This window comes from Oenanthe melanoleuca, chromosome 4A (genome assembly GCF_029582105.1).
Source record: "Oenanthe melanoleuca isolate GR-GAL-2019-014 chromosome 4A, OMel1.0, whole genome shotgun sequence".
Classification (NCBI taxonomy): Eukaryota; Metazoa; Chordata; class Aves; order Passeriformes; family Muscicapidae; genus Oenanthe; species Oenanthe melanoleuca.
The window spans coordinates 13,942,831-13,966,917 of NC_079338.1; the positions used below are offsets into that span (position 1 = coordinate 13,942,831).

Consider the following 24,087-nt stretch of genomic DNA (forward strand, 5'->3'; position numbering starts at 1 on the left):
ATCCAACAGGCACAGGAGAACTATGAGCTTGATTTCCCTGGTCTCACAGAGAATCCAGGCTTTGGGCAGATGGTGCTGTTGCTTCTGGACCTAACTCAGAAAAATTCCATACACACCTCCTGTAACTGAGATTCCTTCTTTTTGGAAGACAAATGCAAGTGGCGATCCAGCATAGAGTAAAACTTCTCACCATCCTTTTCAAACTTTTTCTTTCTTTCCTGTAGATGCAAGAGGTTGAAGCAGAACCCATTATTGGTATTTTCCAGATAAGAACATGAATCCACACCAAGATCCTTTGTGGAATTCTGTATTCCCATGGACAAATTTTGGCAAACCCAGCCAGAGAACAGAAGGCCACTTCTTATTCACTGCTTTATGCAATTACACCTCAAGACCCAGTCTAGCAATACTCTGTGGCACAAGAAGGAATTTTTCATGCCAGCATCATGGCAAAAGCCCCACCATGAGGTGCTGTTCCATCTCTCAATCTCTTCAATATCCACTAAACTGAAGACACACTCATACATCAAAAACCTGTTCACCATCTCCTGACATGCTGTTCACACAGCTCAGAAACAACTGGGCAAACACTGCAATGTCAGAGACATGTCAAGGTCAAGAAAAGGTTCATTAGATTTTGGCAACTTTCTGTTCTAAAGAGTTTATCTTTTGTTCCTGAAGAGTACCAGAAGGAAAGCAGAAGCTTGGCAGGTCGACAGGCAGGCAGGAAATCCTCATCTGCCTGTCAGCAGTGGTGCAAAGAGAGCACAAATGAAGGAGAGCAGCAAACAGAGACAGTGCAGAAGAAACCTCTGAGAGCAGGCAGGGAGCAGCAGAACTGAGCACCAGGCTGTTGGCTCCTGCCTTGCACTGACTGTGACACTGGCAATCACAAAACAAACAGAGTAGGGGCCAGGCTGACAAAAACCCACTTCAGATGGTATCTGACATATCAGGGATTCCTGGGAGGCAACTAAATTACTAAAATCAGGAAATTCCAGCCTGGCAGCAGCCTCAGTACCAGGTCCAAGCTACTCAGAGCTGGTGTACACACAGTGCAGGTTTGTATGGGACACTCAGATCCTCAGTCTGGCTTTTGAAAGCTCAAGAAAGTGGAAAGCAGTTCCAGCTTCCTGGGGAATTAGTGGTATCTTTCAACATCTATCTCCTGAAAGCCCTGAAATCCTGTTCCCTTGCCCCCACTCAGAAATGCATGGATAAGCAAGCCACCACAAACCAGAGCAGATGGACTCTGCCAGACTGTTGGTATTGGGAATTTTCCTCACTAATTCAGTAGTGACCACAGCTTCCCCTGCCTGAAGTTTTGCTTCCCCATTCCACTTGCATAGACTATTCCATCTGCCTGTCAGGATGCCTGGGGGCTCCCAAAACCCCTGGGCTCAGCACAGGTGGCTCCCAGGAACAGTAACAAGCTTTCCTGCCAGCTGCCTTCCAGGGAAGAGGATTCTCTCCCCACAAGAGTCCTGACATGGCTGTAGTGAAAGCACAATTACCATGAGGAAGTAGCACCAACCTGACTGCCCCAGCTTATGTGGAACTGTCTGGAGCAGCCCAGCAAACCTTTTCACCCCAGCACTTCCACATCCTGCCCTGCAGACCCTGGAATTACAGGACACCCAAAAGGAAGTGCATCCTCTGGGATCATACCCTGCAATGTCAGGGCTGTGACTCTGTGTTAGCAGCCTCACACATCAGGACAGAGAGATCTACATCTAACCCAGAGGAGCAGAGAGTCTTCCAAGGGTGAACCCTAATTTAAGCAGTGCAGCAGCTGTGGGGCTGAGGCCAGGGAGGAGGACCAAAACAAACCACCACCCTCGTGACTAACGCCCTGCTCAGCAAACCCAAACCCAGTGCAGCCAAAGCACCTGCAGAGCAGCAGTTCCTGTGTCTGTAAGGTCAAACTCCTGGGCTGGCTGTGCCATTAATGCCCCATCTAAAGCAGCCAGGAAATTGCCTTGTTTCCATTTCCTTAATGAGGAGCCTCCAAACCCCAAGAGTTTGATAGAACTGCTCTTTCTACAACCCCTCAACTTTTCAGAAATCTTTTTGAATTAACTGCTGATGCCTCATAAAAATGAGTTTAGAGCAGGCACTGAGATGGAAAAGTAGGTGCTGCCATGGAAAGCAAGCTGTAAACCCAACCAAGAGCTCCACTGTGTCCACCAAGGTGGTATGCAGAGGTGGTGGTGGCAGCACAGGGATGGTGCCATCCCTGCTCCTCAGCAGAGCTGTGGGCGAGCAGCTGAAGGCACAGCAGGAATGGGGCTGAAGCCCACTCCAGGAATCCCCTCCTGCCTCTCAGCACCAGCAAGCAGCTCACTCAGCTGTCCCCTCCCTGTGGAGAGGCCACCAGGGAAGACAGCCACACTCCAGACTGGAGCTGGAACCAACCTGTCCTGCTGTGCATCTGGGAGGCTGCCAGGAGCTGTGGGAATGCACAGGGCAAGGGAACAGCTGCCCACCAGAGCCTGGTGCTACCATGGCTGGGCACAGCAGAGCCCATGGGCAGGGAGCAGGATGGGATGGGCAGGGGGATGTGCCTCTGGATGCAGCAGCCTGGGAGCACGTGGCTCCTGGCTTGTCCCCAGGAGAGGTGGCATTGCTGTGGGAGCTGTGCAGATGGCCACAAGAACAAGAAGCCATGGAGGAGGCCAAGAGCTGTGTGTGGCCACAGCTACAGGGAGACCACAAACCACCAGGCAGCAGCTTTGCCACCACTCCCTGTGGGCAGACATGGTGGGCTCTGAGGAAGAGGGGTCACCCCTGCTCAGGGAAAGGCTGGTGAAGAGAAAGGAAGAGCCTGGGAGAAGCTGCAGCAGCAGGAGAGGGGAAGCCAGACTCCTTTGGAGAGTGCCTCCCCCTCTGCCAGCACCCTTGGCAGGAAGGGGCACATGGCTGCACTGGGGACATGGAGCACTGAGCTCTTTTTGGGGACTGAAGGGACTGAGAATGATGTCCAAGATGGACCCATGTGTGACAGCACCACAGTGTAATGTGGCATTTTGGGCCACTAAGAGGGAGCTTGCCAATCCTTCCCACTTGGGCTAATTAACATATAACAACAGCAGAAGGATGACCTACAAATCCTTCTGAGCTGGCTGCTGAACAGAGCAAGCCAAGACAAAAAAAACAAACAACACAAAAAAATCACCCAGACTGAAGCACAATCATGGAAACATGAGCACAAATTAGTTTCTCATAAATATTCAGCAAAGGGCAGCACCACCTTCTCATTAAGGTTTGCCAAGTCCAAGAGCCACCCACCTCCTGGTTGTTGCTCACTGGGAGCGAATGAGCAGGTCCCGAGTGCACGAGGAGGGAGCTCTGCACAAACCCCATTTGGGAGCCTTGACAGGCATTGCTGTGGCCAGGACTGGGCAGGAGCCCGTGGCACAGCACTGATCCAGGTGATCCAGCACAGCTCTGGCTGCTCAGTGTGTGCTGGGTCCTGCCTGCACCCCGACTGCCACCAGCACTGGGGTGACACTGGAGCCCCTTGACAGCTTCAGGTCCAGCCCACCAGGGGGAAAGGGACAAACAGACTTGCCAAAACTCCCCTTTAACCATTAGCTGCTAATTAGGATCCTCTGAATTTCCCATCTTTGGAGATGAGTAAGTGGCAAATGAGGGCAACTTCTCCTCTCCATAAAGAATTAAAAACACTTTTCCTGCTGGGAGCCCCCACCTCCATGCATGCCTGAGGGGTTTGGGTGCAAGAGCAGTGCATGGAGGATCATCATACCTCATTTTTATGAGGTATCAGCACTTAATTCAAATTGATTTCAAAAAAGTTGAGGGGTGTAGAAGGAGCAGTTCTATCAAAGCACACTCAGTTCATACTGGTGTTTTTCCCTCACCCACTGCTTTTTCTCAAATGCTCCTCAGGCCCTGCTCCCCCAGAGATGAAAGCAAGTAGAAGTTATTATCCTCCCTTTCTTTTAAAATTATAATTAACGAAATTAATAATAGTATTACCTAAGACCTTTCAGGAATATGTTATCTCCTATGGAAGAAATTTTGACAAACACTGCAGCTATTCAGCATTCCTCTTGCCCTTAGAGTACATGCAAACAAGCCCTTCCCTCTGATTTTTTTGGTTGGCTTTGTGTTTTTTTTAAAAAGCTGCCTCCTTCCAAGAGAAACTGGAATTAAAAATTTTTATTGAAACCCTCCTTGACTCAGTAAGTGTGGCCAGGCTCTTCCCAAAGTGTCCCAGCCCCACAGCACGGAGCTGAGCCCCAGTTATGCACCAGCTCCTTTCCACACTCACCCCCTGCCATGAGTGCCAGAGCTGGGAAATGGGTCAGCTCAGGGGCTCCCAGAGCCTCCCTTTTATCTGTGATGTGGCACATCAGAGCACAGCAAGTCACAGGAAGAAGTGACCCCGTGGGGCTGTGGCTGGAGGGGTCCCAGGGCTGCCCCGTGTGGGAGCACAGCCCCCCGAGGAGACTCCACTCCCCTGGGAGAAGGGCTGAATGCAGACTCAGATGTGCTGCTCAGACTGGCTGTGCTCCAGCCAGAGGCATCACAAAGCCCCAATTCAAGGGCTCTTCCTATTTGGCTCCAGCAGCTCGCAAAGGGAACAGAAAACATCTCACAGAAGGCGACGCTGCCAAAATGCGGAAACCAAGCAGAGGGCACAAATTCCCTGTGTCATGTCTCCAGCCTGTTCCAGAGCCCAGCCCCAGCCTCTGCCCCTGGTGCAGCCCAGAAAGGGTCCATGGGGCAATGCCAGGCCCAGCAGTATGGGAGGAACCCACACTGACAGAGCCCCACTGTGAGAAGCCTCATTTGTACTTCACTGTACCTTCTGCTGCTGGGTGGGGATGAGCCAGAGCTGCTGTGCAGGCTGGCAGGTGAAGGAGGGCTCTGTGGCCTAGGTGACACCTGGGGGTGCAGCCCAGCAGCACTGTGGCACAGGCTCCTGTCAGGGAAGCATCAGAGCTGAGCACAAGGGGCTGGAGTGGCTGGGGCTCGCTCCCAAACTCACACCCTCTCCAGGCTTTGGGGTGGCACTGGGGACAGTGGTACCTCCCTGTGCATCCCTGGTACAGTGCAAGGTGCTGCCCTGTTAGCTCTGCATGGAGCACTTGAGCTGAGCCACAGAACTGCCCTCTTCCCACCACAGTGCCCTGGCACCTCTGCAGTTCCTGTTCCTCACAAAAAACAAAGCCCCACACCAAACTGCAATGGCTGAGCCACCTGCAACAACCCCCTGGGCTCTGCCACCAGCTGCTCTGAGCAGTGTCCTGCCTCTGTCACCACCCTGTGCTTCCACCTGGAGTGTCCTGCCATCCCCAGGGACTGAGGAAGGGCTGCAGGCTGCCAGGTGGATCTGTGTCAGTGCTGGGGCTGGGGCACCAGCCCTGCTGAGACCTTTCTGCCTGCTGGGCACGGCCACTGTGGAGCAGGACACGGGCACACGGGCACAGCACACTCTGGGCTGTGAGCAAAGTGGCCTTTAAACACCTCAAGGGCTCTCAGGGGAGAAAACAGCCCCAAGGACACGAGAGCAGGGGCTGTGGGCAGCACCTCTGCCATGTTTGTGGCTGCAGCTCTTCAGAGGGTTCCACACACCAGTGCTCAGGGCATGGCAAAGGGCAGGAGGGCCACTGAGTATCTCTTCTCAAACCCTGGATTTATTAAACGTCAGAGCCTCCAGATGGGCTGGGCTGAATCCAAGCCTCAAGTGTTCTCCAAAACATCTCCATTTCGGAGCTGGGTCAGAGCCAGGCCCATTTTAACTGCTGCTGAGTAACATGGAACCTGGACTTCTTGATAGCAGACAAGGGAAAAATGATCTTTTGTGCTCCACATGTGCAGAATTTGCTTTTTATAGCTTGTTTCTTTAAAAGTTTGGTCCATCTGAAAGACTCATTAGATGCTTTATGTAAATATTTCATAACAAAAGCCCTATGACTATAATCAGGTTCTGCCTGCTGGCCTCTCCTGCTTTCCCTCCTTCCCTTCCTCCCTCCCACTCCACTGCACACTTCTCTGCAGAAAGTATTTTATTCTCAATAGCACAGACTGAACAAAGGGGAGAGAAGAGAAAGCAGCAAGGAGGATCTCCTGTTTGAAACAAGCACTCCTTGCTCAAGACAGAGGCAGTGCTGGAATCAGGCCAGGAGAGAACCCAAAGAATTCAGGAAAAGATTTTGGAGCCTCTCATGATTGAAAAATCAGACTAAAAGTCACAGCACGAACCCTCATGCCAGCAGCTGAAAGCCAGCATTGAACAGGGAGTTTCTGAGTGCCTGAAGTCAGAATGCAGTAGAGCAACTGCCTGCTTGTTAACAACAACAAGAGAAAAATCTGAATTCAAGCACAGTAACAGAAAACAAATCTGTTTACACTGAAAACAAACAAACAAGCCTTACCTTGGTGAACCCTATCTGCTCCTTCCGAAAGTTTTCCAAAGGTTTGATCAGCAAATCACTTGCATTCTGCACCTACAGTGCAAAGAAAAAGCATTTTAATTGCAGGATGCTGATCCATTTTCTCCTAAACAGAGGCTGAACAGGGCTAGAAGCCAAGAACTCTGAGATTTTAATGTTTTTGACTGTAAACTTCTGCTCTCTATCTGTAGGTGAATTCACCTAAACCATCTGTACCTGTTCTTCCCCATGGGTAACAAACAGCAAACCCCAAACACAGCCCAGGAGGCTTTGGGGGCATCCTGTGGATGATGGGGGCTGTCCTCCACCCCCATCTAACAAGGCTGCTCTCAAATAAAAGATGGATTTCCCTTGTCTCAAAGGCTATCTCTCACAGGAGCTGCCAGGGAAAAGGGAAAGCCTGCCTGTGTCTCTTCCACTCCTGTCTCATGCCTGAGAGATGCTTTCCTGGATGCTGCTCTTACACCTTTACCATGAATCCACATGAAAGCTCATCCCAGTTTGTATCACTGGCTCCAACTCCAGCCTGGCACTGGGACCAACCTGCTGTCTCCTCCCATTCCCACTTCCCTGACAGGCTCTGTCCCAAGCTCCAGAGAAGGGAGAGGGGAAGAGAAGGGGACAGGACACCACACAGCCACAGCCCTTCAGGGAATGTAAAGCTGATGAACACATGAGTGTGAAACCTCCTGAGGGAGCTGCTGTAAAACAGAACTGCTCCTACAAGCAGAGGGCAGAAAACCCCAACTTTGAAAATTGGACATAGTGCCCATAATCCCTGAAACAAGCCCTGCCACTGCTGCCCTCACTGTTAAAGGAGCCTGTAGCTGGGATGTAAATAATAATAAAGAAGTATCTGAGTGCTCTCCTGGTTTCCTGCTGTTCCTTGCGTGCCCATGGACCCTCCAGCCCAGCCTGGCAGCAGCTCCTGCTGCTGCACGAGGCAGGGGAACGCAGAGCCAAGCAGCACATTCCTGGCACGCTGTGAGCTCTCCACCGAGCCCAACCTTCATGTTTTTCCTGGAATTAGGAGTGAAATGGGAAGCCAGCACTGGCTCTGGAGGAGCCCTGGAGAGCTCAGGGCACATCAGCAGGAAGATGATGGTGGTGCATTGTACTGCAGGAGCTCTATGGGCACAGATGGGCTCAGGAACACCTGCCTTCCTGTACCCAGCAAAAACTGAGTGAAAACACTTCTTATTCTTTAGCCCTTCACCACAGAAGCAGCTGGTGAGCAGCCTGCACACACTGCAGCCCCTCCAGCTGCAGGGCCTGGGGCTCTGTGCCTGCCTCTACTGGCTGGGAGAGCCACAGCCCCCAAACCTATTGCTGTGCCTGCCCCATGCTCAGGGCCCACGGCACCAGATGAGTGCAAAGCACATTCCCAGTGCTCCCAGCTTCCCTCACACCGAGGCACATGGTGCTGAGGCTGTGATCTGGAATTTAGCTGTGTCAGGAATGACAGAGCCCAGTTCCCATCTCCTTACCATCATGGACCTCTCCAGCTCCACTTCCTGCAGCAGCTCTGCAAACTCCTTAAAGGACTCGGCTGTAAGAAAAGAAGAGGCTGGTCAGTGGAGCTGGATGTGGCACCAGAGTGTGGGGCACACACCAGGACACCCCAAGGTGGCTGCACCCCCAGCATGGCTGTCTAAAGGCTGGCAAAAAAACCCAGAAGAGAGGGCCCCTTCTGGCAGAAACAGCATGAGGCAATGCCAGGTGCAGGCTGGCCTTGAGGGGTATTTATTTATTTATTTATACAAGGGGGAGGAGGAGGATCTCCTACCTAGGGTAAGAAGGAGTGAAGGCCTGGGAAGGTAAGAGAATGTTAATTAGCTTTTATTAGGAATTGTGTTATAGACATGGCAATACAGGTGTCAGAGAAGGGACAAATGCAGGGAAAGGCCAAACAGGGGGAAGGGGAGCTGCCATCCCCAGGGCCTGCAGCAGGACAGGAGCTGCCACAGTGGGAGCTGTGGGCAGGACAGGACTGCCAGCAGCACCAGGATGGGACTGGAACCTCTGTCCCAGGAAGAGCTGCAGGTGCTTGCCAGGACCAGGACAAGTGTGTCAAATGAAAATGGTCTGGAATGACAAAAATCACATTGAGCATAAAGTCCACATACAGGAGGAAAGGCAGCAGGTGTAGACATGGTCACAGACACTGACACCACTCCCCAAAATGTTAGAAGTGAAACAAAAAGATCTCATTGATAAGCAGTTGGAGTCCATATACAATAAAAATAGCATGAAACCTTTCCTTTAACAAACTGAAATAAGAATAATTTAGCCTGGAGAAATAAAAGACTAGGTAGGAGTCTAGTCCCTCAAAGGAGAACTTGGGAAGGGGCTGAATTTGTCACAGGGGAGGAAACCTCTCAGCAGCAGAGCACTGACAGGGCCAAGCCAAACTCCCACCTCTGCAGGCTGCAAGGCAGGGCTGGGCAAACACCTGCTCATGCAGGAAGGGTGGCTGTGTGCTGGTGCCTGGGGGAACAACCTGATCACCCCAGTGTGCCTGGGAACTACCTGGGAGTCAGCTGGGAAAGTTTCCCACAGCTCCAGCCAGCTCAGCACAGTGTGGGACAGGTCTGGTGGGTGCCAGGCTCCCTCTTGCCCTGGTGGAACATCCCAGAGTGGCTCTGTCAGCCCCAGAGCTCTGCAGTTCAGAGCCTCCCTCCCTGCAGCACACTGGGCTGGGCAGGGCAGGGCAGCACACAAGGGGGCACAGCAGGTGTACAGCAAGGCAGGCACAGGATTAGCTTGTCCCACAGGGCAGGGAGAGGTTCTCCAGTGCTCTCTGTGCAAGCTGAGGGCCCTCTCTCCTCATCCACAGTGACACCTTGGAGAGGTACCTGCTGAAATCCAGCCTGAGGATTCATTCTGCAGCTGCCCAGACACACAAAAGGGAACAACTGCAGTCTCGTGATGGGCCCTCAGCTGGCAGGGGCACAACAGACCTTCCTATGAGTCAGGAATTCTGAGCTCTCCAGCACCCAGCAGTGCATGGCCCTCCAGCTCACTGTGCTCACACCCAGGGCCACAGGGGCTGTCACTGTGGCTCTCCAGGATGATGGAGTGCATGGACACCACGGGCCTGAGCCAGGAAGGAATTATGACAGGGAGAAAGAGAATCCAGCCCCAAACTTACAGGGAATATGTCTGTGCCTAAAATGTTCCCTAGCTGTTTTTTTCCCTTTGTCCTACAGGAAGAGCCCAGGAACATGTTTCATGGCTCCAGTCACAGAACAGCCCACTGAGTCTGAGCCTGCACCACACACAAGGCTCAGATCCTGCTGCCAGCAGTGCCTGGGAGCAGCAGGGTAGATCTATGCTACTGGCCTGGGTCAGAATTTGCCAGCTCTTGCAGGGTACTGTGGAGCAGTACCACCAGCAGCCACCACGTGCCCAGCCACACCTGGGAACTGACACCTGGAATTGCCAGGGTGACTGCTGGGCAGCCAGAAGTGTTCCAGCAAGGTCCTTACAGCCAGAGGATTCCAGGTTTTCATGCCTGGGAGGGAAGAACATGCCATCCCATTTCACTGCCCCTTCATCTCTGCAGGAGCTGCTGATTTGGGTCCTGCCAGGTGACAGTGGAGGAGCTGCAGGAGGGGCACAGGAGGAGCCACAGCTGTGAGGTAACACGGGTGCATCCATGACCTTTCACATCCCCAAAGTGCTGCTCACAACAGACAACATGAACCCAGTGTCCTGACTGGCACCTGCAGTGTCCCTGCTGCCACCCCCTCGGGTGCTGGGCTGCTCTGCGCCCACACACCGAGAGCAGCGTGACTTCAGCTGCATTTACAACCCAGACACGTTCTCTTGCAGAGCACAGAAGTGCCTGGAAGTGTTGTGCTTCACTCCCATATCCTGCACATCAGCTGAGCTCTGCACTCCCACGCAGATCCCTGGCACCCCGGCAGGAGATGGAAGCTGCTGCGGAGACGTCAACGCCCCACTGCTGTGTCAGGAATAAGGAAACCTCAACCCTGCAGGCACTCCAGGACTTGGGTGGGAGGAGGAACACAGCCCAGGCTTCTTCACAGGGAAACTAGGGACCTCTTGAAAGAACAAAACAAATACTCCCCAGCAGAACTGAAGGGAAACATGCTCCTTCCACCATGGAGAATTTTACATCTGCTGTGATCTCTTCTTGCTCTCCCTTTATCCAACCTCTGTCCTTCCCAACAGCCTTGCTTGCTTGTTGGAGCTTTGTCCCTTCCAGCCAAGAGGAGGGACACTCCTTTCCTTGAATGGCTGTTTGCCTCAGACCCCTCAGCTCCCAGGAGAGGCATTTACATGGCAGAGTTCTCCCCTCCCTGACCCACGTGTGTTTGGAAGCTCAGCACCTCTGCTGCCATTAGATTTGAGAGGCTGACTCATTTCCAGCGGGTTTCACCCAGAGACTTTCCACAAAGGAAACAAGCCTTGGAGGGGCAGGCTGCAATGTGCTTCACATGGCTTTAAATACAACAGGCTCTACTTCCTTCCCCTTTTGACAGCAGCTGAGGGACCTGACACCAGCAATGTCACACTGCTGCCACTCTTCAATTGCTGCCTGACAAAAGCTGGTTTTCTTTTTTTCCCCTATGTGCAGCCCTCAGGAGCAGCCTGGAAAAGACCCTGTGCCCTATGCCCCACCCCATGAATGTCCTGTGCTCCTGCCTGGAGAAAGCCCTGAGAGCCCATGGCAGCCCCAGCCCCTTGGGCAGGTGGCCCAAGTGTTTTGTCTGATGGGGCAGGGTCAGAACCTCAGGGGCTGAGGATCCCCTGTTGTCCCTCCTGCAGCCCCTATCACCCCTGCAGGGTTCACTCACCCCACTAAGCAAAGAGCAGATTAATGTGAAATGTGGGGGTTTGGGGCATTAAAGGGCCTTCAATCCAGCCCCCCTGGTCATGGATACCGAGTGACTCCCAGAGCTGGGCTGTGGATGCTGAGTGACTCCCAGAGCTGGGCTATGGATGCTGAGTGACTCCTAGAGCTGGGCTGTGGATGCTGAGTGACTCCCAGAGCTGGGCTATGGATGCTGAGTGACTCCTAGAGCTGGCCTGTGGATGCTAAGTGACTCCCAGAGCTGGGCTATGGATGCTGAGTGACTCCTAGAGCTGGGCTGTGGATGCTGAGTGACTCCCAGAGCTGGGTTGTGGATGCTGAGTGACTCCCAGAGCTGGGCTGTGGATGCTGAGTGACTCCCAGAGCTGGGTTATGGATGCTGAGTGACTCCCAGAGCTGGGCTGTGGATGCTGAGTGACTCCTAGAGCTGGGTTGTGGATGCTGAGTGACTCCCAGAGCTGGGCTGTGGATGCTGAGTGACTCCTAGAGCTGTGCTGGGGGAGGGCAGGGATGTAACACAGCTCCAGGATCACTAATCCCCAAACAGATGTGCCCTGCAAGGCTGCCCAGGGCACAGACAGCCATTGTTTTCCATTTGAGACACATCCAGCAACCTTTGTCCCAGCAGTTTGCAGCCTGGTGCCTTTGCAGGGCAGCTGGGGCAGTTTATTCCTGTGAGACCTTTCCAGGGCAGCTCTAGGAGCAGAACCCACTGCAGCACCAGGAGGGGGGGCTGGCTGGGAGGTCAGCACCATGCTGCCTCCCCCCAGCACCTGGCAGCAGGGAGCAGGCCTGGAGCCATGGAAAACCTCTGCAAATTATCCGCTGAATTGGGAACGTGAAACTCGACCCGTGACTGTTCAACTTCATAAAATAAGCTCTGGAAGAGCTGCCTGGAAGCCAGTTCCTGAGGCTGCTTTAAAACCATCAGGCAGGCTGATTCCTAGAGAGGGAGACTGGTCCAGTTACTGGAAGCCAGCTTCAAAAAGCAGAGAACTCACCAATATTGATCTCATCATCTGTCAGGGTGTCACCGATGAAGTCGAACTGGAAGGACTGCAGAGTCTGGGAGAACTTCTGCACTGCTGAGGAATATCCTGGAAAAGGACAGAGCAATCAGCTGGGGTTTCTGCAATATTTCTACAGAAGCTGCACATCTCAGCAATTTATCCTGAGTGGAACAAGACCACAGGAAGGTAGTTATGAAAATCCATATACATTGGGAATTTAAGCCCTGCAGAAAATGCTGCAGCATTAATAACCCTCAGAGGCTGCAGAGAGCATTGGATTTGGGTTTTTTCTCTCTCTGAAAAAGCTTCTGCAGCACTAATGGATGCACCACACAATACAACTGATCGATGGCCTTGTGTCCAGCCACAGACAGGAAGGGACACTGACACACTTCCCTGCAGGAAAACACTCAGGAGATACAGCAGGGCTCTGTGTGCACCAGCACAGCTCCTTGGAGCACAGGGGCTGTGGGACAGGCTGGCCACTGTTCACAGGAATTGTTTCATAATATGGGAGAAAAATCTGTAGAGTCAGAAAATAAATGTGAGGAAAAAGGCAGGACTAAAAATAACCACCCCTCTGTGGGGTCATGGACACAGACAGGCCCTGAGGGAAGGACAGTGCCACAGAGCACAGAGCTGAGCCAGGGGGCCCAGCTGGGCTGCCTGGGCACCCACAGATGGCCCTGGGACCTGCTGGTGAGGAACAGGCTGGGCTGGAAGCAGAGAAATTGCCTGATGTTTTCTGTGGCTCAGTCCAAATTATTTTTGGACCTTCCAAAGAAATTTCTGGCCCAAAGGATGCTTTGTGTGTTTGCACCCTGTGTGGCTGCAGGATGTGGCTGGACGGCGTCTGCTGGCGCTGGCAGAGGGGCCCTGGGACGTGACAGTGACACCACAACAGAGCCTGACCCAGGGCCAGCAGGGACAGCACAACCACACCATCCTGCTCAAAGCTACAACAACTCCTGAGATACAAACAGAGGGGGCTGCACTTGCCTGACCTCAGACAGTAGGATGTAGGCAACAAAAAGAAAAGCAAAGGAATAATGTCCCTAATTTGGGACTCCAGCTACAGGCACAGTTCCAGGCTGAACTCCTTTGTGGCAGTACACTTTCAGAAATTAATGAAATCACAAGTGGGGAAGACATGTTGGTACAAACATTGCAGGCAACCAGCTCCCACCACTGCTTTGCCAAACCAGCACCACGATTGTTGTATATAGAAATTTGGTGTACATGGATGGGTTTTTTCAATTTGAAAATAAAACTTACAGCTGTGGTGGCAATCATGGGATGCTTTGAAATGCTGCTGTGAAGGGGAGAGAAAAACTGGATACCATTGAAATGAATGTTGAGAAAATAAATCAAGTGGCCTGTGTGGGACACCAGCAGGTCCCCAGACTGCCCTGCTTTCCCTGTCCCTCCCCAAGGTCCCTGGGCTGGCAGGGGTGGGGGGACTGTGGGGTCCCCAGTGCAGGCTCAGAGAGCAGCCCTGCTTCTCCCTCAAAAGCCTTGTTCAGCAGCTCCCTCCCATGGGTCAAACCTTTGCTCCTGAATGGGCAGATTCAGGCCTGAATGTTGCTATTTAGCCCCAGCTGCCAGGGGCTGGAGCACGTAAATGGTGAACTCTCGCACAGAACCATGTCATTGACTTGATGGAAAACCTCAGCAAATAATTCCCCCTCAGTCCCCCAGTGCTCACTCAGGCCAGGCTGGAGGCTCATTCAGCCCTTGCTCAGGGGAATCTTTGTTCATCCCCTGCAAATCCCCAGCACCATCCCTGGCGCTGCTGTGGCCCCATCCAGCCCCTCCCCTAGTGCTGGCCAAAGGTGATTTTCAGTGCCTCCCTCCAACACCCCTCCCAGCCCAGTGTGTGTGTCCTTGAGCCCCTCTGAAAGCAGCAGCACCCCCAGCCAGCATCCATCTGTCTGTCTGTCCATCTGTCCCTACCATGGGTGCTGGCTGGGGACAGGTGACAAGGCACCACGGCTCCAGTGTACCTGTGAGCCAGGAGCAGGGCAGAACACACAGGTGCCAAGGGTGGTACCTGGCAGGGACAGACGGTCTCCATGTGCCATGTGTCCCTGCCAGCCCAGGGGAGAAGGAGGGAGAGGGGGGTGAGCCTGTACCATACGTGCCTGGCGGGCTCTGGAGGAGCTCTTAATGGAAACCAGGCCTCTCCAGAGCAACACAGCTCCACTGCCACACGTAGAGAGCCTTGGCTGAACATCGGCTCCTGACACAGCTCCTGTGTGCAAGCACAGGCAGCATCGCTGTCACACTGCTCCGGGGTGTGACTGGGACATTGAATGGGGCTGACTGACTGCTGGCACCCTGGGACAGCTCTGGGGTGTGACTGGGACAGAACAGGGGCTGGCTGACTGCTGGCACCCTGGGACAGCTCTGGGGTGTGACTGGGACAGAACAGGGGCTGGCTGACTGCTGGCACCCTGGGACAGCTCTGGGGTGTGACTGGGACAGAACAGGGGCTGGCTGACTGCTGGCACCCTGGGACAGCTCTGGGGTGTGACTGGGACAGAACAGGGGCTGGCTGACTGCTGGCACCCTGGGACAGCTCTGGGGTGTGACTGGGACAGAACAGGGGCTGGCTGACTGCTGGCACCCTGGGACAGCTCTGGGGTGTGACTGGGACAGAACAGGGGCTGGCTGACTGCTGGCACCCTGGGAACAGAGGATGTCCCTGCTCAGGGGCTGTGTCCCTGCAGGGCCCAGCACAGAGAATTGGTGTCAGTTCTCACAGACACTCAGTGGGACGTGTCCCCTTTCCTCGGTGGCACCCGAATGGCACTGTGGTGACACCAGTGATGGGGCAGGGCAGGGGGACTGGGGAGAAAGCGATAAGCCACGGCCACAGGAAAGAGGCTTGAAAGAGGAAGGAGCCAGCAGGAAGAGATTTGCAGTGTGGAACAACAGGGCTCCATCCCATGCTGGGAGAGACATGTCCGTATTCTCCCTTGTTTTAACCATCAGAAATGTTATCCCCCCCCAAAACAAACAATGCCAAAGGTTCCTGTTCTGCACCCCCAGAGCCTGGCAGGAGGAAGAGGAGGCTGCAGGGCCTGTCCTGCTCCCCCAGCAGCAGGACCCAAGGATGAAGGAGTAATGCCATGCTCCAAGCTGGAATATCCCTGCAGACTACACGCCGAGGCTCAGCACTACCCCAAGGACCCTGCCTGCTCAGCCTGTTTCCATGGAAACACACCAAAATGAATTTGATCAGGAGTCCTCAAGGACTCCACTCCCTTCCAGCATCAGGAAGCAATGCCAAGTTTCACCATTTGTGGTTACAATAATTTACTCTTCGAGTCAACATGAAGTTCCACCCCTGCACAGTGGTCCCAGCTGGGCTGCAGTGCTGCAGCACCAGTGCCAGCCTCAGGAAGCACACAGAGAGCTCAGGGCTGTATTTCTGTGTGGATAAACACACCCCCAGAAGCAGCAGCTCTGGAAGGATGTGCCTCACAGCCTGCTCGGTAAGGACCTACAATTCTCACGTCAGCCTTTGACAGCAACCACAGGTAACCAAAAACCACAAACAAAAAAGTGCTGCTACCACTGCAAAAGCCACAGGTCTCTTGACAGAATACAAACACAAGCAGAGCCCCAAACCAGGCTGTGCTGCTGCTTCTTCCTCCAGTTCTTTGAATTTAAACCAGAAGGAAACCACCACCCCAGGAGAGAACCACAGGGGAGCAGGGTGAGCAGACATGACCAGAGAATGAGGCACAGCAGTGCTGCTTGAGGGTCTGCATTGCTTGAGGTGTCACAGGTGCACATCCTTAATTAGCTTTACTAATTGCAACCTAGAGGTCACAGTCTGTGTGACTGCAACGGCCCTCTGTTCCCAAGAGAGGAAACCACGTCCTTGAGCACATGGAAATAGAAGTGGCTGTGACAACCAAGTGGTGACAGCTATGGGGACCAGCAGGATCTCTGAGCCAGGACAGGAGGGCCCTGCCTGGGCTGCCTCATTTAACACCACAGGGACACAATGGGACACTGGGTGTGACACGGTTGCAAAGAACAGCCAGATTTTTAGAAATAAACTCTTTGAAAACCAACATCTCCAGTTGTGCAGGAGAGCAGGTGTGGAGGGTACACACCACCCCAGCACAGCACCCTCACCCCCATTATCCACAGCCCTTGTTTATGTGACCCTGCTTGGTTGTGCAGCAGCTGGTGTACACACTCCACTCTGCTCCTTCCTAGGAAACAGCCAGGGGGGAATTGCTGCTCCTCCAGAAGCTAAGGGGCAGAGCAAGCAGTGAGCTCAGCAGCCCTTTGGCTAATCTCCATCACACGCTGCTCCCAGGGCATCAGGCTGCAAATTAAGGAGGAAAAAACAAAAATACTGCCCCCCAACCTCATCGTCCTTGCAATCATTGGCCAGTGACACTTCCAGTGCAAAGGCAGTCCTGAGTTTAACCTGATCCAGCTGAAGGCGTGAATAGCTGAGCAGTGAAGGGCTGCAGCATCCCTGTCCTGCTCCTGGGAAGGGACAGGATGTCCCAGCCCACACTGGAAGGTGGGAAGTGACTTTCACTGGCCTCCCTGCCTGCACCTACACATGGGCAGCTTGGGGAAGAGCAGCCAGCAGAGATTTCCATGGGGGAAAAAGCAATTCCTGAGGTTCTGTATCTGCCTGACCCACAGATTGCAGTACCAGAGCAACTCAGTCACAGCTTCAGCAACCCATGCATAAAACCCATAAGGAATCAATAAGGAAAACACAGCCCAGGTTTGACCATGGCAGTGCAAATAACCAGAGCAAAGCTAAGCAGGAGATGATCTGTGCATTTTGCTTTTTTCTTCTCCAGCTTGAAAACAGAACTATGAAAACCAGCCAAACACTTTCCTTTCAACTAAGTAAACAAAAGACAATAAAAGTTTACTCTGCCCTTCAACAAGAGCATTTTAAGACATGGAAGTTTTCAGGTTAGGATCTGACCCCTGGAAATCCATTTTTGTCAGGGAAACTGTGCAGGACCCTGACACACAGCAGCTGAGGACACACCTACATGTCTTACCAATGGTCCCTATGGATGATTTTCTCCTCCCTGGTGAAGAGCTGTGCATATGTACAGCATGAGAAATGCCATTTTTCCCAGCATGCAGAAAGAGGGCTGTGATTCCTGAGGGGAAAATAATGTGCTCATTGTAACTAACTCCCGCCAAAGAATTCCTCAGGGAGTTGCATCACTAAGGAGATAGAGCTGAACACCATCACCACCCTGGGGATGAGATTCTGGACACAGTACCTGACCCACTGCTTCCTGGGAATTCTCTGTCCTTGCAGCAGAGTTTTAGAAGCACAAAGAAAAAACCCACAAAAACAACAATAACAACAACAACCACAAAAGTTTTAGGAACACACACAAAAAAAAGAGTTTTAGGAGCACACAAAGTAAGTGGCCAAGAGGCCAGACTCTGCTCCAAGCTGTTGGACTTACACTGTCTGTACTACCTGCATGAAGTCCCCAGTCTCTGTCCCACAAACACACCTCATCCTGGAAAGCCATGAGCTCCCCCCACTGAGCCCAGATGTGCCATCAGCATCAGGAGTAACAATCCCTGACTCATGGAACACTCCCAAATACTCTACAGCTGCTCAAACACAGAAACAGGTTGGTTTTCTCAGATGAGGATAAAAAAAATAATCTTCTGGTCAGCCTTCTATGTAATCCCAAATCCACAGAGGATCCTGCAAGGAATCCAGCCCTCCTGGTGCTGCAGAGAGGAGAGATGCTCACCACTAGGGAACTGCAGAGCAGCCCAGGACAGGCAGTGCCTGGCATTGGCCCAGGGAGAGCCGTCCGCAAGTGCCCCTGAAGGCTCTGTGGGACTCAAAAATCCTGACACATTGGACAAAGGCCATTTTTCCCACACTGACACGGGTTTTCCACTTGCCAGGAGTAAGTGGCTAGCATGAACTGCTAAAAATAACTTGCTATATTTAGCTGTGCTTTACAAATCTCTTGCAAAGGAATTTACTGGATGTCTCACACTCTGTCACACATTTACCTCTCCTAATCAGCTCTTCATTGACTGAGTTGTTCATAAGCTGCTGCTTCCCTCTCACAGCCAGTCCAGCCCAGGCTCCAGGCAGAAAAACAGGGCTGTGCTCCCAATAAAAAGACATTTCTCAGTCCCTCTTCCTAACCAGTGACCTTCAGCTCTGCAAGCTGGTTACATGCCCTCTGGACCATCACCTCCACTCACACATTCCCCTCCCAGTCTCCCCCACCCTCCACAGTTTCTATTTCCTGTCCTAAACTTCAATCTTTCATTCTCATTAATTCTTCTCCTTTCCCAGCCAGCCTTGTGGAAAGTGCCCAAACGTGCTTGACAGGCTTATTTTCTTATTCACTGTTAAATTAAATACCCAAGGACCCAGAGAGGAATGGCTCACACTTATCATAAAATTCTCACGCCTGCTTTATCTCCCTCATTGCCTGAAGGAAACCGGCTCTGCCGAACCTGCCATGCTCCAGAAGAGCTGCCAAAGGTTAGGAGGCTGCACCTGAAAGCTCGAGGCAGTAAAACACACAGAAGAGCTTTCCTGGATGCCTGGAGCACAAGGAGATCATGGGTCTCCTCAGAGATTGGAAGTTTGGTAACATATCAGCCCAAAAACCCAACCAAAACACAAAGCAACCAAGCGAGACTGGAAGGACAACAAAGTTTTGGGGTATGTTGGCCTGTTTTGGAGAAAACTGGGAGTGAGTAATGTGGGATACAGCTTCTGGGAGAATGATGCACTCTCACCCTCCCTTGGATTAAGTTATCCAGCATCTTCTTCCCAAGACCTCCACAGTGACACATCCATTGAGAAGGAAGAGAATCATGCAGCACAGCCACATTTCAAAGCAAAGACATGGAACACACCATTTTCCCAGTGACACTTGTTGGCTTGTACTGGTTTCCTAGAGAGCAGCACTTTGGGCTTTATGTTTAATATTTTTACAAGGGACAGCGTGTTGGATGAATTTTTTTTTAAATGGTTTTTGCTTCTGAAACACAAGGGCAGCACAGGATGCTGCAGCACAGCCAGGGAACCCCTGCATTCCCCACAGCAACAAAACTCCTGCTAGCATCAGCACTTCCCTTAGTGCTCCTCAGGATGAGCCATAGGTAAAACTGCACTTTGGGAGCCTCAGCTTCTCAGAGAATAGTATTTTCCCCTTTGGCATTTTGCTGGCCTTTCAAATCAACCTTGCAGCCCTGCAAAGCTGGAGGAGTTACTTCAGTAAATCTGGAAAGAGACACAGGGCAGCCAGCCCAGAACACGTGGCCAGCTGAAATGGAAGTTAAGAAAAGATGAGAGGCCTTAGAAATCGGCAAAAGTGATGAAATGCACAGTAAGAAATAATGCAACTGTTTTTTAAACAAATGCTCCCAGGGTCACAGAGGCAGAGAAGAGTCACAAAGGAGGAAACACCATCACAGCTCTTAGGTTCAACACAGACCAAGCCCAACCATGGGGCTGCTCCTGCAGGAATTTCAGACCACCTGGTGTCAAAATCCATCTGTCAGCACACCAGGGAATTGCCCAGCAGTGCCCTGGAGCGCAGTGCACCTGAGTGTAGGAGGGAGAGCCACAGCTGGGGGACAGTGCCCAGCTCTGTGGGCACTGGTGCTGCTGCTGGAAGTGGTGGCCAATTCCTGTGCTGAGCAGCCAGTGGCTCCCAAACCCCACATGGGAGGATCCAGGGCAGCAGCACTCAGCAGCTTTCCTGAGAACTCCCAGCACACATAATGCTGGATGCCTGCCCCTGCAGCAGGGATGGCCAGCTGAGCCCTGGGGGTGGCAGTGCCAGGTGAGTGGTGGGGATAGTGCTGCCAGCTGAGCCCTGGGGGTGGCAGTGCCAGGTGAGTGGTGGGGATAGTGCTGCCAGCTGAGCCCTGGGGGTGGCAGTGCCAGGTGAGTGGTGGGGACAGTGCTGCCAGCTGAGCCCTGGGGGTGGCAGTGCCAGGTGAGCTGTAGGGATGGCAGCACCAGGTGAGTGATGGGGATGGCAGTGCCAGATGAGCTGTGGCTGTGGCATTTTGGGGCTGGAGGCCAAGCAGGCAGCCAGCTGGAAGCAGGGTGAGGCTCTGCCTGCTGCACCTATTTATACACCTGTTTACATCCCTGTCTCACAGAGGCCAGTCACTGCCTTCAGAATACCAGCCTGGGGACAAGTCCTCAGACTAGGGAATGAAGGAGATGCTTTGAAAATTAAAAACACACAAAGCTGGAAAATAAATGGATTTTCCCCTCTGTTGGGAGGAGTGAGCTGTCAGGGAGGGGCATCAGGCGCTTTCCAGGGGTATCAGGAGAGGGGGGCAGAGCTGCAGAGATGCCTTCATGGCTGCAGAGGTGCCTGCAGCGCTCCAGGCCAGCAGAGCCCGGCTCCCAGAGCAGCCGAGCGCGATTTTGGCACGGCGCTCTGGCGTGAGCGGCAGGAGAGGGCGTGCTCCGGGACCCGCGGCTCCCCGCCGCACAGGCAGGACGGACACGGGGAAAACAAACATGAAAACAACGGACTCTTATCCGGGGCAGAGCACGAGCAATCCCCACAGAGACATCCCATGATCTGCGGAGCCCTCCCATGCATCGCCCCGCTCCGCAGGCAGGGCAGGTTCCGACGCTCGCTCCCAGCACGGATGATTTCAGAGTTTCCCTCGATAAGGGCGCAGCGGGGCTGGGCCGGGGCCAGCTGAGTCACACAGCACGCAGGGAGGATCGCCGCCGGCTCCAGCCGCGATCCGCGGCGCTCGGTGCGGGGAGGAACGCGCATCCCTCCGCTCCGGCTGGGGACGATGCCAGCGGCTCCTGCACCAGCTGGCACCTCCCGGGAGACTCCTGGGCACCGCCAACCTGACCCACACTGACCTCCAGAGCCAAGAGATAACCCACACTCTGGGCATTTCTGCAAGGATTTGGGGGTCTGGTTTGTGCTTCCACCCCCCTAACGCTCTGCAAGTCACCAGTTCATCCTGCGATGGAACAGGAATAGATTGTGTCCCTTGATCTCCATTCTCACAGCTACAAGGTTCAGTAATAATAATAAATCTATTTTGTTTAAAACATCCCGAAAAAATCAGGCTTTATAAAAAAGAGAGAGATCAGGCTGAGAGAGAAACTGACTTCTGGGCTGTACTTATATTTATAGAAATTATCTCAGGCTATTCTGCTGCTCTTGTCACCACTTGAACAACTCATGACCAGACGTTCACCTGCGTGGAGAATTCGGTGACAAGAAAGGACACAGGGCAGAGGGGCAATGTTTGAATGTGTCCCAGGAGAAAACAGCCAGCATTGCTGGGATCACTGTTCCCAGTGGAACAGCTCAGCCAGCAGCACTGAGGAGGCTGTGAGACACAACACGGGCCAGTGTGGACAACTCACCATCCCCAGAACAGAAATAACAAAGTTCCAAAAGCCTTCTCATTCACACGTGTCAGAATCTCAGATAGAAGCTTTACGAGTTTGAAGGTCCATTTAATGCTGAGTAAGGAAAAATAACTGCTGCCACCTGAACGTCTCCAGCAGTTCCAAAGCTGCTGCATTTTGGTGCTCAGTACCTGTAAATGGTGCTGATTGTTCGCCAGAGTTGTTTTTTCTATGAACCCACAGTTCTCACAACATCTGTGTTCCTGTGCAGTGCTGCACAGCAGTGCCTGGACATCACAGCCCCCACAGCAGCACCTGCCCCTCTGTCCCTGGAGAATGGCCCAAGCTGGCACTGCAGCCCAGATTCATGGCTGAGCAGCCAGGGATCAGTGCCAGAGCTATGCTGTGTGGGCAGGAGGATGCAGCATGGCCAGGATGTGCCACAGGTGTCAGGCTGTGCACTGCAGAACAGAGCAGGCACACTGTCACTCCACAAAGCCAGGCTGGCACCCAGCAGGACAGAAACCACCTGTGAAAAGCCTAGAGGCAAGCATGGTTCACATCTGTAGTTACCAGTGGGCCACCAGCAGCATGAGGAAATAATATATTCCAGCAATACCTCAAGAAAAAAGCCAGAAAAGCTGAGTCTTCATACAGTGACTCAAGAGGAAACTCTTAGGTCAGCAGCAGTGCTGCTGTGAGCTGTGGGCTGTGAGACACACAGAACATGGATAACACCCACATCCTCCCAGGGAAGGAGCCAGAAAAGGCAGAAGATGGATTAAAAGCTCCCTGCATGCCTCACGTGCAGCACAAGAAAAAATATCCTTAAACCCATGAAAATGCATTCACCTCTTGTCCTCTTGTGCTGCTCTATGCAGGCAAGTCCTTGGGAAGCATATCATGCTGGAAAAAGCCATCACAAAATAGTGAACACTGGTTTGTTTAAGCTGGACCAAAGCTGCTCCAGAGCCCTCCCACCAGCCCCTGAGCTGGCAGGGACAGGGCTGGCTTGGTGCCATTGCCAGCCACCCCTGCCCACATTCCTGCCCTGGCTTCCTAAAACAAACTAAGCCTGGGCACACCTGGGCACGGATGGAGCAGCTGTAAGCAGCAGAAGTTCCCAGGGGGGAGGCTGGGGAGCTCAGGAGGGACACAGAGCCAGGTCTGGGGCCATTGTGGCACAGCCAAACCATCCTGTGCCCAGCCTACCAACAGCCACCAGCAAAGCAAACCCAACAGTGACAATTTGCCCAGTCAGAGAGCTGCTCCAGGGAGAGCAAAAACCCAGCAAACACATCCCTGAGCCCTGGAACACTGGGTGGGATCTGCCTCACAGCTGGATCTGGTAGATGCTGGGCTGGCCCCTCGTCTCTCCTGCCTGCACAGAGGATACAGCTCCGGGGGTGAGTTGGCTTTTGGGAGGGTTTTTGTTCTTTCTCTGCTATTGTGTTCTCTGGTTAAAGCATGTCTGGTTTAGATTTGCACCAACTGGGGCCCCAGTCCTGTGCTCAGAGCTTGCAGCCCAGGAGCAGGAGCTGCTCCCTCAGCAGCTGCTGGCTGCAGAGACCCCCTGTGCCCACCTGTGCTGAGAATCCCTGCAGGGCACAGACACTCCCAGGGAGAGCTGGGATCTGGCTATGGGTGTGATGTCTTTTGAGACAGAGCTGGGAAGTCAGGAGACAATTTTACACGTTACCAGCAGCAATTGGTGCCCTTACTGGCTGAAATCCCCAGTGAGGATGAGGAACACCAGCAAGGAGCTGACAAGAGATGACATTATTGCTGGAGGAAAGTGATGTATTCCAGCAGGTCATTTTTCCCCTGTTCCCTACTGTCTCATGGCTGAGCTGTCCCTGTGGGACAGGACATTGCTACTGCAGTATCTCAAAGATCAGCTGTGCCTCTCAGCAAAGCTGATGTTTGCCTGGAGAGCTGCAGCCTCTCCTGGTGTGGGATTGACTCCTTCTTCTTCCTCATTTTCCAGAGGAGCTTTAAGGTTGTTTGGACACAGTCCCCAGATCTGGCTGTACTGCAGGAACAGATTCCACCCCTGTCCCCACAGCCTTCCCATGAACCAGGACATAGGATTCTGGAGAACTGGGCAGACAGGCTACTCTGGGTGGTTTCAATCCCATTAAAATAACCTGCTCCAAAGCCACGCTGCTTCCCACACTCCACAGCATGAAACCCCCAGGCACCAGATCCCACAACAGCACAGAAACCTGCCCAGAACAGGTCCATGCTGAGGGACACAGGAGTTCCCTCAGGAAACATGCCAGTTCCCACACACAACGCTGCAGGACCTGCAGGGATGATGATGATGATGATGGTGGGACCTTCCCTGGGTGTCCAAGGAACCCTATTTGGAACCAAGCTCACACAGTCTCTACACATTCCTTTATCACATTATCC

The 24,087-nt window shown here is 53.0% G+C and overlaps 1 protein-coding gene across 3 annotated transcripts in view; it reads right to left on the reverse strand.

The window, feature by feature from the left end:
* Positions 1–24,087, reverse strand: part of OPHN1 (oligophrenin 1) — a 50,847-nt gene that overhangs the window by 23,396 nt on the left and 3,364 nt on the right. For all 3 annotated transcript variants that reach the window (XM_056491073.1, XM_056491072.1, XM_056491071.1), the window contains exons 2-5: positions 12,264–12,359; positions 7,910–7,971; positions 6,405–6,476; positions 117–218 (exon numbers count right to left, since the gene is read on the reverse strand). In XM_056491073.1, coding sequence (XP_056347048.1) covers positions 117–218; positions 6,405–6,476; positions 7,910–7,971; positions 12,264–12,359 — 332 coding nt within the window. The remainder of the gene's footprint in view (positions 1–116; positions 219–6,404; positions 6,477–7,909; positions 7,972–12,263; positions 12,360–24,087) is intronic.